At 43.3% G+C, this 13,105-nt stretch overlaps 1 protein-coding gene across 1 annotated transcript; it reads right to left on the bottom strand.

The window, feature by feature from the left end:
* Positions 1-5,445: 5,445 nt before the first annotated feature.
* Positions 5,446-10,876, bottom strand: LOC124982692 (splicing factor, proline- and glutamine-rich-like; the record flags this gene model as incomplete). The annotated part of the gene is given in 6 exon segments (XM_047549662.1): positions 5,446-5,856; positions 7,430-7,755; positions 9,124-10,494; positions 10,497-10,619; positions 10,622-10,675; positions 10,678-10,876. Coding segments are annotated over 6 exon segments (2,172 nt in total), but the record flags the coding sequence as incomplete, so codon positions are not given.
* Positions 10,877-13,105: the final 2,229 nt, after the last annotated feature.

Genomic DNA, 13,105 nt, shown 5'->3' with positions numbered 1-13,105 from the left:
GTGGAGGAAAAACAAAGGAATTATTACGTTCTTTGAGAATATCAATATGTTCAAAGGTGATAAATGACTAATAGTATGAGCACTAGCTGCTATTATGACATTGAAATGTGGCTATCAACTATTGAAATGTGGAAGCTTTGAACAACTTAAAAAATATTGCATGCAGAGTGTGGCAAATACAACAGTAAGAGGGCAAATGACTGAATCAGTGGGACCTGACTCACTGGGAAGTCTCCAGAACTCTGACCCCTAGACCTCAACACCCGGCCAGATGCCTACTCTCCCAGAATCCCTCCCTGTGGCTTACGTGTGTCCTGGGCCATGAGAGGGGCTGTCCATTTAGGAAGAGTCAGATGGCAGCTGAGTCAGCTCAGGACGCTGGGGAGCATGACCTGGGAGTCATGAGAAGAAAGCTGGCCACAGCTCTCCAGGACCCACAGCACTGGACTCATCACTCTAATCTCATCTTTTACTCGATTTCTCTCATTTTCTGAGCTCCAACCTTCTGCCTCCTTCTAGTCCTCAAACACTTGAGGACTTGGGGACTTAGCACTTTATTTTTCTCTACTGTGAATGCTTACCCTGAAATATAAGAAATGTTCCCTTCACTTCCTTCCAGCATTGGCTCAGAATATCTTGTTCTCAAAGAGGCCTCCCCTGATCAACCCTTTTAAAATTGTATGTGACATTCCTCCTCACTGTCCCTGGGCATACCACCTATCCCCCTCCATGCTTCCTTTTTCTGTCTCATCTCTCAACACTATATATTTTATTCATATATGCTATTTTCTGCTTTCCTCCAAGATAGTGGGCTTCATGAGGACACTGCTCCATCTCCCCCACCAGAACAGTGCTTGGCATATGGTGATCACTCACTAGATGTTTGATAGGTGAAAGTTGGCTCTGGGCTCTGATGATGACCTCAGACCAACTGGACTGGGACAGGGGGCTTGGTGGTGCCTCTTCAGCCTTTAGTCATCTCTTCCTGATGACCCTGCTTGTCCCTGTTCCAGGTGTCTTAGTTTTTTGTCATTGTGACCAAGACAACTGACGCAGACAACTTATAGGTTTATTTTGGTTCATGGTTTCCAAGGTTTCAGTCCATGGTTGGCTGGCTCCATTTCTCTGAGCATGAGGTGAGCAGAATGTCATGGCAGGAAGGTGTGGAGGAGGAAAGCTGCTCATTTTATGGCAGCTGGGAAGCAGGGAGCAACAGGGGTGGAGGTGAGGGGGAGAGAGGATGCTCAGGACAAGATATAGTGCCCAGGGGCACATCCCCAGTGACCTATTTCCTCCATCCATGTTCCACCTACCTACGGTTTCCATCTTCTCCCAGTAGTCCTTTCAAATTATTGTTGTATCAAATGGATTAATCCACTGATGAGGTTATAGTGCTAGTGATCCAATCACTTCTCAAAGCCCCACCCCCTAGATAGGATCAAGTCTTCAACATATGAGTTTTGGGGGACATTCCAGATCCAAACCATAACACCAAGTTGGCCCAGTCTAGTGCAGTCTTAGTTTTCAGAATTTGAAAGCGTCTTTCCCTGACAACTGAGAGAGATTCCTCCAGGTTGTCTGACCTGCAGAGAAAAGTCCCCAGGGTACAAGTGAGAAACTGAGTGTGGTGGACATGCAGCAGCAGGAGGCAACTCTTTGAGTACTGACATGACACAAGAGAAAACTTCCATACTATGAAGCTTTGTTTCATGCATAAAATAATTTGAACTATTATGTAAAATTGCCTTCAGGCAATATGTATAAAGTATATACAAAATATAAATGACTTTCATGTTTACACTTGGGCCCCATTCCAAGATATCTCATGTGCATGCAAATATTTCCATATCTGAAAAAAATCTGAAATTCAAAACACTTCTGGCTCCAAACATTCTGTATTATTTTAATCCTGGCTTAACCAAATTGCTTGAACCCTCCTGAGCCTCAGTTTTCTCGAATGTACAACCTCTACACATACAACAACATATTAGTGATCACAGTTCTGGACTAATCACATGAGATAAATCCTGCACTGAAGATTCAAAACCACAGGAAAGGAAACAGCTGCCTAGGTCCCTGGCACGTGGTCTAATATAATATGCTATCCTGATGTGTGGCACAGATATTTCATTTTTAAGAGGCAAACAGGACAAGAACTGGCAAGTGACCCTGATTTGATTATTACACAATGCATGTATCACACTGAGGCAGGAGAAGGGGTTAAAATGGACAGGCAGGAAACTTGGACACCTTCAAGGTCATGTCTCTGTGTAGCAGGGCTAAGAAACTACAGCAAAAGCCAGGCTTTATCAAGGTCAGGTCAACAGAGAGTTGAGAGTGAGATATCTACTGCCTGGTACCCAGATCCCCACCAAAAATGGGGCATTGTAACTAGACTGCACCAAAGAGCATGTGAAGAGCTCGAGGACACTGAATGCCTTGCCCGGGATTGGTTAGGTAGCCTGCTCTCTTAACCCTGTAGGTCAATATAAACCCTAGACAATAGCCACTCACACTCTGTCTCCTCAGATCCCTCCCCTCGGGAGCTCTGCTCTCTTTCATTTAATCTAATAAATTCTATTTCTTTGCTCTCACCCTTGTGTACCTGGATTGCATTCTTCAAATTCATGAGACAACCCAACCCAAGCTCCTGCTATCACACTGTAATCCCAAATTATGTAAAATTATTATGTGTCAATCACAAACAATAAAAAAGAAATATGAACTGAGAAAGGAATATTCTCAGAGCTTTTAATGCACACCAGTGAACAAGATCCACTTGGAACCCATCAAGTCAGATCTTCTGTGTCCCAGGGGATTCTAATGTGCTGTCATGCCAGGAACTCTGATTTACAAAGTCAAATCCCAACACCTCTTTGGGCATCCAAGCCTTCTTCAGTGGGGCTGTTCTTTTCCTCTTCATGCCTCACCACACACACCCTCTCATCACACACTTGACAATCCAGCTGCAGAAACACCTATATCCCCTGAAGACACCTCATCAACCCATGCCAAGGTTTTGAAAGCATTCTGTTTGATCTAGGATCCAACTTTTCAAAGTGTGGTCCATGGAGACCAGTAGTATCAACCTTACCTGCGAACCCAGAACCACAGAATCAGAATCTTCAAGTTCACAAGATCCCCAGGAAGTCTGCCCCAACATTAAAGTGTGAGGAACACTCTCAATTCTTTCCCAGCTTGCTTCTCTGGATTCGTGCTTTAATCCCTGGCTCAGATAACTGTTCTGTGAGGCTTTTCCCAACCTCACCTCCTTCACTCCTGTCAACCCAAATCACAGAAATTGTCTAATGAGTATTGCGTTTATTTGGGAACAGAATGGCAATGCAAAGGAAATGCACATGCCATGGTAACCCATGAGCACATTTAAAGAGGTTGTGCAAGCAGTTCTTAAAAGCAAAATGAGGTGGGATACATAAGATATTCTGAAATAATACTCCTTGACCACCAGGATGAAAAGCAAAGGTGGTGCCTGTCCAAGGCTAGACATAGCTACTAGGTAGTTGTGCTTATGGAAGCTGTGTGTGTATGTGTGTATAGGCATGTATACAGTGGCTTTTGCACAAGGCTGTGGTACAGTCTTTTTGGATAGTTACTATCAGGTCATTGTGCATGAGAACCCTTCCTTCATAACCTCCTGGATTTACTTATTTATTGTTTGGTTGACACAAGTGACTCCATTGTGATTCTGAAAATTTCCATATGACCTTCCCTTTGAAAGAATGAATTCCTCCCTTCTTTTTAATCCCACTTTTATAGAACCCAACAACTAAAACCAAAGCAATTCTCTATGTCTAGGTTAAATAATATTAGGACCAAGCAAAAATAACCGAGCTGCTTGCTCCAGGAAATGCATGGTTCTAGAGGAAAACCAACCAAAAAGAGTAATCTCTACACTCATGGTTTATGTATCAACAATGGCTTCAAGACCCTTATTTCACCATGCCCATACAACCAAAGCTATTACAGCAAACGCTGCCCAATTCTGATTTCACCTTGCAAGAGTCTCCTTAAAATCGCCCAGCTTTGGCCCTGATGTCATAGAAATATCCTAATTTCTTCTTTTAAGGCACTACTGAGAAATGATGTTTCCCTAAATACAACACATATAATACATTTAGCTTTGTTTAATGGACACATGTTGATGGTGAGCAGTCAACACTCTCAGTACAAAATTTTGCAATTATTTATGTGTGTAGCAGATTTCTCCCCACTGCCGTGCCACTGACCCATCCTGGGTGCGCACACACACACACACACACATATTGTGCCCGCAGTTTTGGAGGCCCTGCCTAAACCAAAATAAAAATAATTATAAAGCAGCCTTCGAAAGCAAACTGAATGAATAAAGAGACAGCTTTGTAGTCTATATTGCAAAGAAGCAATAAGTATTGCAGGAAAAAAGTTTAATTGCTTTGTAGCTGCTCCACTCCCTAAGGCCAAACCAAGAAGTGGCTTCTCTTCACACCCTTTCTTCCTCCTGTGCGGCTCAACATTGCCCTAATGACTCTGCTGCCCCAAACCCAAATGCACACCATAGACTCACACACAAAACAACAGAATTCAATGAATGAAAACCAGAACTGGATGCAAGAAGAGAAGAAGAACAGCAAAGAGACCAAAGGGCCAGAGAGGTCCTGGGCCCAAGGAGAGACACATCCAATGTCAGGAGAGGAACAGTCCCGTGCTCAAGCACCTCCTGCCCTTGCTCATCCTTTCTTCACACCCTGCTACCCCAGGAGCTGAGGACAACTGCATTGATTCACTAGAGAAACAGTTATCTCTGCAGAAGGCTCTGCAGAGTTTTGAGGAGTTTTGAGGATGGAATGTAAAACTTGAACTAAAGGGTAAGGACTATTTTGTACATTCTGCATATATCTAGAGACTTATTGTTTGTACTGGGTTGCTCCATGTCGATATAAATATTTATGATATATAAGCATGGTGTATACATAATGCCACCTTGGCTTCATTAGTTTGAATCTGTTTCCATTCCTCCAGTGTTTATGTGGTCTTACATTCCATAATTCCTTGAGAGTTTTCAAACAAAACTTGGGTAAAAATTAGATAATAAAATACCAAGAATGTCTCAAATTAAAAAGTTGTTATAATGTACAGCAAGATGTGAAAAAACTTGCACATCCAGTAGTGGCAGATACCACAAACTCACATGGCAAAGGACCTAGAAAGGGGGAGTCATGGCTAAATCAATCTGTAATACTAAGTAATGACCCAGAAATTCCAGGGCTAGTGTAGACCAGATGAAAGTTCAGTGCTACTAGAAGATATGTCTGTGTACCACAACCTGCCCAGCAACAACAAAAGATCATGAGGAGGGGTGACAGGAGATTCAGAAAAATACAGAGACATTTTTAAGTAAAGCTGGAGCCATGTGGGACACTGTCCTTTGATGGAGGAACAGTGACCCAGAACAGGCTCCGCATGTTTATTATATAGGGTCTCATGATCAGTAAGTTTAACTACAGAAACTCTGCAAGTTGTTCAAGGCCTGTAGAATTATCAAGAGGCTTCTTTGTGTACTACAAAGTCACAGTATTCAGAACATCTAACAGCTATTCTGTTGTACCCAGAAAACCTACTGTACTGGTTAAGAATGTCTGAAAACTGCTGGCATCAGAGCTGAGTGTCAAGGCTGTTCACATAGCTTTGTCTTTTGGCAAGGAATGTTTCCCAGACTTGGCTTTTGCCGACACCACAGGATCAGCTGATGACGGGGGCTCATTCAACCTTTGTATCTTCCCCTTCTTTATTTTTTAACCATAACTGATATATTTCTGCTGGAGTGCTGGAACTGGGATCACACAAGCTTGCAGCTGACTATGAGAAAATAACACAGAATTAAGAGCAAGAAAACAAGTCCTATGAGATACCATGTAGTATGTTTTAGCACATGTTAAGGATTGAAGCCATTTAGGTTATTCAAACAACCCATTTTGTCAGTGTTTTGACACAAAATACTTCCAGAGCCCTCTGAGATCAGGAGGCTATTGACAATAAACTTGAAGCTAAGTTGAATGCTTTAGAGGTTACTGAGATCAGATACAAAGTCTTAAGGTCAGGCACATGTCACTTATCAATTTATTTATGTAACACCTATTCCATTCAATAGTTCCCAATGGGATTGGGAAAAGATAAAGATGCAACTATTAGAAATTTGGAATCATAAGTGTTGGTTTAGATCTCTTGCAGCTGCACCACTACATCCAAGCCATACAGGAATCAGATTCCCATGCTATCTCCTGCCAGTTTTTCAGAAAAGTTGTTGGATAACCTACATGGCTTCAGTTAACAGGAATTGTTAATATCACCAAAACGGACAGCAATCATTATTCTGTGCAGTGTACTAATTGTAATTTCACTAATTTCACTTCTGCAATCACTGCCTCTGTCACCCTGCAGAAGTAATTATTGAAATTCGGGTAAAAGTACCAAAGATTATAAGTCCTGCTGCACAGCATGACCAAGTCAATCGATAAAGTTCTTAAAGAACTTGCAGTCCTGCATCTTGCCTGTAATGTTAGTGGGAAGCATAAGAAAGGAAGGCTGGTGTAAAATCAAAATATCTTGAATTCTGTTATACCTAGTTACACAATTAGTGAAATTACAATTAGTACATTGCACAGAATAATGATTGCTGTCCATTTTGGTGATATTAACATTTCCTGTTAATAAAACACGGAGACTGCACACATGCTCCCAAATTATAATATGGGCTAGTGGTACAACCACTGGCTAGATCTATAAGTAATTGACTCGTGAAGTTGACAAAATCCAAAGCAGCAGTCAGACACTATAAATCCTTCAGTGTGCCTCCTGAACTTGTGGTTTAAATATTACAACAAACCCTCCAGAAGACATGAATTCATGATGAGGATGCACTAGATCAAGCCTAAGAGACCAGTCCAGGACATATGACTCAGAATGGGAAATATTATCTCACAGGGACTAGGTTAGCACAATCTAGCCACTTGGGAAAAATCCCCAGTTCTAAGGTGGTGGAATTAGGGCAAGGAAGTGGAGGGTGTTTGGCAGGGTTCGCATGACTAGATTTAGGAAACGACACTTGAGTGATGATTTGTATATATTTTCCCAAATCCAAAGGACCAGAAATACTGTCAACATGGGTGCTACCATAAGATGTCTTATTTTTCTGGGAGATTTGTAAGCACCATATTCTAATGAATAGATAAGCAAACAGAGGCCTCAACACTGTACCCAGAATAAGTATAATTAGAGTAATGAGAGGGAGTAATATGGCAGTCAGATTGACCCCCACCATGGGAGAGTGATTTGTGAACATGGGAATAGACCCCCCATGCCCAGGAGGTGGGATTAGTAAAGGAGGGTCTAGAAAACATGTCCAATAAGTCTCTCCTGCCACCATACGTACCTGGCAACTTACAATAGCCAGCATCGTCATAAACATGAGAGCTGGCGTCACAGTGGCTCCTTGACTCTCAATCACATCCCAAGCTCTCCTCGTCAGTCCTTTAATCTGAGCCCAAGTTGGGGGATCTACATTTAGTGCATCTTTCAATGGCTGCTTCCTTTTCCTGGTTCTTTTTCTCCACTGGGGTTTGAGGGCAGCTGTTGCTTCAGCACCACCGCTTATGAAGTGATCCTCTATCTTCTGAACTGGGGTTTGAGTCTCACTGTTGAATCCATCGTGATGACACACTGCTTTCTCAGGTACCCAAATTGGCATCTCAGCATCTTCTGGAAAGATACAAACATGGATGGTTTATTACCCACATTATTACTGGATCCAGTACCTTCCATTTCCCTGACTGCAAGTCCTTTCACCATACCGTTCCTGCTACACGAACAGGGCCAGAGACTTGATGCCTCTAGGCTGCCTGTGGTGCAGGCCTCCTCATGATAATTTTAAAAATTTAAGGTAAAAAGAGCATGATGCAATTGGTTCTGTGGGGAGGGGTAGTACCTATCTCCCCCTTTTTGTCTTTGAAGTTGAATCTTTAAGTAGTCTATTGGCATGTTCTACTATTGCTTTGCCCGTGAGTACTGTACGGTATCCCTATCTTGTGAAAGGAAGCACAAAAGTGTTGAAAGGAAGAACTGGCATAAGTCAGTCCACTATTGGTTTTAAATTCCTTTTTTTTTTTTTTAAACATATTTAACAATCTCTAATTCAAATGTAAAAGTTCAATACAAGTCATTTGTAGGGCATGGGATTTGTTGTTCTTTTAAAAACAAGAATGAGAAAATGCAACAAAATGATCTTTCTACTTTTTTCAAAAACTTTCGAGGAAAGGATTGATCATAGGGCCACTTTCTCCACTTACCAAGTCTTGCACCCATTCCATAATCTTAATGCAGATTTCTGAATAAAGATTTACAGTTCAGTTTTGCTTACATAACCATTTAAAAATACTTAGCACCAGCTTGCTTCCTATAATGCCAAACAAATCATGAACTACTTCCATCTGAATTTCTTCTTTTTAAAACAAGGGGGCAGTTACTTGTAGAAAGCAATATTTAGCCTCCACATACATTTCCCAGAAATGGCATATGCCTGCCATTCAAAGGCCGCAATACTTTCATGCTTTCAAATTAGAACAACTAGCCTAATGTGCATAGAAGCATGAATGGCAAAGTTGAAGATCAGTATTATAACTATTTGTCTATTTATTTGAAGCACAGTGAAAAAAAAATCAGTGCATTCTGGAAATCTGGTGGTACAAGATACACTGCCATTAGACAGATATTATACAGTAAAGAGAGAGACAAAAGAAAAAGGAAGTAAAAAGAAAAAAAAACCAACTTTTTCTCCTGTTGTAAACATTGCATTATATAATTTTACTTGCCCAAACAAACCATTTACAAATATTAGGTCAATAAACTGCTAACATTCATAAAAAGGAAGCTTTCTTATTAAAATGCAAGAATTTAAAAGTGGTATCTAAACAAGAAAAGACAAAAACAAACTGGATAAACTAGTTATCACATCTAAAATCGGAGGTTTTGGGGGGGGGGGGCCTTCGTATTCTTCTCTCACTCTACCATATCCTTCTGGTGTTCCAGGGCCCATTCCTCTAGGACCCTGTTGACTCATAGGCCCCTCACCTTCCTGCCCAAAGGGCTCAGTACTCTTGTCGCTTCCCATCATGGAACCACTCATGGTTGCTGGTGGAACTCTAGGATTAGCTTCATAACCAATGCTACCACCACCACCACCACCACTTAGAGGTGGACATTTTTGGCTTCCTGAACCATGGGCATCTCCCATGTTCATTGCTCCTCCGCCACCCATTCTCATGTCTCTTTCTCTTGTGTCCATGTAGCCCATCTGGCTGTAACTTTCTTCTCTTTGGTGTCTCATTTGTTCTTCCATTTTACGCTGGCGAATCATCATCTCTTCCTCCCTTTTGCATCGTTTCTCCTCTTGCCTCAATTGCATTTGTTTACATTTCTGCACTTTTTGATTGTGAAATTCTTCCATATGTCTCGTTTCTTCCTGGTATTTCATCCGACCTTGATGCAAATAATTTGCTTGATGCTCACGATAGGCATCTTCCATTTCACTTTCAAACTTTTCTTTTGCATCCTTCATGTTTTTTTCAACTTGTTCTCTTTGCTGTTTTTCCATTTCATCCAAGGACTTCCACCTCTGAGAATATTCATACTCAAATGTGCCATGCTGAGCAAAACGAGGTGGTGTTTCTCTCTCCTTTTGATACATTGGATTCTTCTGTGCAAGTTTTTCAGGAAGACCATCTTCATCATTTAATTGTTCAAATGGTTCCACAATAACTGGACGTGGAGTTGTCGTCAGTAGGAAAACACCTTCGCTGCATCGCTGAAATGCCTTTCTTGCTGCTGGTTTAGAAGCAAATTCAACAATACCTTTCCCTGTAGATCTTCCACGATCATCTACAATTACAACAGCCCTTTCAATAGGACCAAACTGGCTAAAGGCTTCTTCCAAAAGTTCATTGGACACGTAAGGTGAAAGATTACGAACAGAGAGGGCAGCAGCATGTGTGGCAAAGCGAACCAGAAGCTGCCTACCTCTCATGGGTGTATTATCAAGTTCGGCTTTGGCAATTTTAGCCAAGGCTCTCGATTCAAGTTTAATAAGTCCGAATCCTTTGCCTTTATTGATAAAAACTTCTCCTGGTTCTCCGTATTTTGCAAATAGCCTTTTGAATTCATCCTCTGTGATATCAGCAGGTAGATTCCCAACAAACAACCGACTACGCTGTGTGTAAGTTTTCTCTCCAGGCCTCCTCAAGAGAGCCATCTCTCCGCCGCGGCCGCCGGGCCCGCCGGCCGGGGCACCCTGAGGCTGCTGCCAGTGGTACAGCGGATGGTGCTGGCGGCCCCCGCGGGACTCCCTGCCTCCGCCGTGCAGTGGCTCGGGGTGGCCGCCAGGAGCGCTCGGGCCCGGGCCGCCGCCGGGCTTCCGCTCTGCAGGCAGCGTGCCGCCTTTGGGTTGCTCGCGAAGGGAGGCGGCGTGCCGCGGGCCCCGGGGGGAGTGGTCGGGACGCCGCTGATCGGCAGCGCGGGCAGAGGCGCCCCCGGGGGACCCCCGGTAGTCGCAGGAATGGCGGGCGGAGCCGAGCCGAGCCGGAAGCCGGCGGCGCGCTGCCTACCCTGGGAGCGGGGCCGGGCTTTAAGGAACCGCGGATTTGGACGAGTCTGGCGGCGGATGCTGCTGCTGCTGCTGCTGCTGCTGCTGCTGGTCCGAGGGCGGCGGCGGGATCGGAGGCTGAGGGCAGCCTGGGCTGGGGCGTGGGCTCAGTGGGCCCCGGCTCAGATTGAAGCCCATGCCAGGCTGCGGAGAGCGGAAATCGTAGAGGCCGACAGGGGCCGTAATTTTTCAGCCTCATTCGCGCAGGCGGAGAGCGCCCCCGGCCCGCCGCAACTCCGGAACCAATCCCGAGACATGTCTGTGGTGTAGCGAGGGAAGCAGAAACGGAGACGCTAGGGGAGTGTGGAGGCCACCTTGCTTCGCCCAAGATGGCGGATGACACAGGCCTCGGTTTTGAAGCCTTGAGGTTTGCGTATGACCGCGAAAGCCAGGCAGTGATTAATCACGTGATTAGCAGTTTTTTCCCATTTGCACCGTAGCAAAAATGAAACGAGAATAGGTGTTGATAGACACATGTACCCACCCGTTTTCTTCTAAATTATACGTGGGTAACATCCATCTGCCAAATGTGATTTGGTGTAGGCCCCCCAGGATTTACCCCAGTTGAAGACCGGGAGGTGAATAACACATTGGGGACATTATTTAACAATGGTCCAGACCTGTTCCCTAGTAACATGAAATTCTTTGTGCAAACTGGAGGCATTTTGGTGATGTAGGGCATGTGATGTTTGGGCTAAAGAATAAGGTGATACAGGTTCTACTGGGAACTATATGGTCTACTGGTCTGAGGCATCATTTGTTTCCACTAAGGGCCCCGTATTGAACGTATTGAACTCGGGGCCTTGTACATGCTAGGGAAGTGCTCTACCCCTGAACTACATCCCAGCCCTTTTTATTTTTAAAGTTTTTATTTCCCGAGACAGGGTCTCCCTAAGTTGTTCAGAGTGGGTTCGAACTTGCAATCCCCCTGCCTCAGCCTCCTGAGAAGTTGAGATTATAGCTATGTACCTCTGTGCCTGGTTATTTAATAAAAATTTTGAATGTTCTGTTTATAGCTAAATTCTCTACAATATATGCAGTGATTGAATAAATACATGTCTAAAATTAAAAATTATATAATAAAGACAAAAGGAATTTCTGGACTTGTGGTAGAAGAATAGGAGTAAGAAAAAAGGCAAGTTGTGTTAGCTCTCTGTCACTATGACAGAACACCTGATATAAAACAACTTTAAAAGAGTTTAGGCTCAGGTTCTGAGGTTTCAGTCCATGGCCACTTGGCTCTGTTATTTGAGCCTGAGGTGAGGCAGTGTATCATATTAGAAGGCATGGTGGAACAAAGCCGCTCCCCTCATGGCAGCCAGGAAGCAGTGAGAGAACAAGGGTCTGGGGACAAAATATTCCTATGGTAGTCAGTCCCAGTGACCCCCCTTTTCCAACTAGGCCCCACCTCTAAAAGGTTCCATTACTTCCCAATATTAGCACCAGCTGGCTACCAAGTCTTCAACACAAGAGTCCTTAGGGAATGGACAATACAGATCCAAACTATAACACAAATCACTCGGTTTCTATCACTTTAGGATAAAAAGAATCTGCTTGAATTTACAAAATTATCTTTTCAACCCAAATATGAAAATATTGTAATGTAATTTTTTAGCAATGGCATTATTTATTGCTACATGACAAATTACCCTCAAAATTTATTGATTTAAAACCCCAAATATTTGTTTTCTCACAGTGTAAGGATTGGGAATCTAAAAATGACGTAGTGGGATGGGTCTGACTGTATCTCATGAGGTTGCTTGCCCTCAAGATGTCATTGGCACTGTGGGCACCTGCAGGCCTGATTGGGCTGGAGGGGCTGCTTCTAAGAACACTAAGTAGCTTAGCTGGTGACTGGTGGCCTAGTTCCTTAGCAGACCTCTACATAGATTGCTTCCATGTTTGTTCTTACAACATACCATTGGTTTCTCCCACAGTAAGTGATTCAAGATCAGTGAGCAAGTAACCATGGAAACCATGATGCCTTTTATGACTTAGTCTCAAATGTGACATTTCACTATCTCTGCTCTGTTCTACTGGTAATACAGAATAACCCTGATGTGCTATGATAGAGGATTTGGCAAAAGGATGAATCCAGGAACTCACGGAGGTCACAATGGAGCCAGGCAAGCATACCTGGTAATAATGAGTCAGGGACAGAAGAAGCTGGACCCAGGAGCACCATCAGAGTCTGTAGATTCTGGCAATGTTTGACACTCTTCATGTGAACTTGATAAAGCAACAAAATTTCTAGGAACCCTGAAAATGGAAATAATAATTGTTTCTATCAGACGGATGATGATTGAATGATAATCAACTGATGAATTGAGAGAATTTGAGTGAATATAGCCCACAGAAATGTAGGCAATGTGGATTTTTCTGAGAGGGCACTTTGAAGTCACATAAGCCAAGCAA

This window comes from Sciurus carolinensis, chromosome 4 (genome assembly GCF_902686445.1).
Source record: "Sciurus carolinensis chromosome 4, mSciCar1.2, whole genome shotgun sequence".
Lineage (NCBI taxonomy): Eukaryota > Metazoa > Chordata > Mammalia > Rodentia > Sciuridae > Sciurus > Sciurus carolinensis.
Note: the sequence above shows the minus strand (reverse complement) of the source record. Positions and strands in the feature narration are given on the sequence as shown.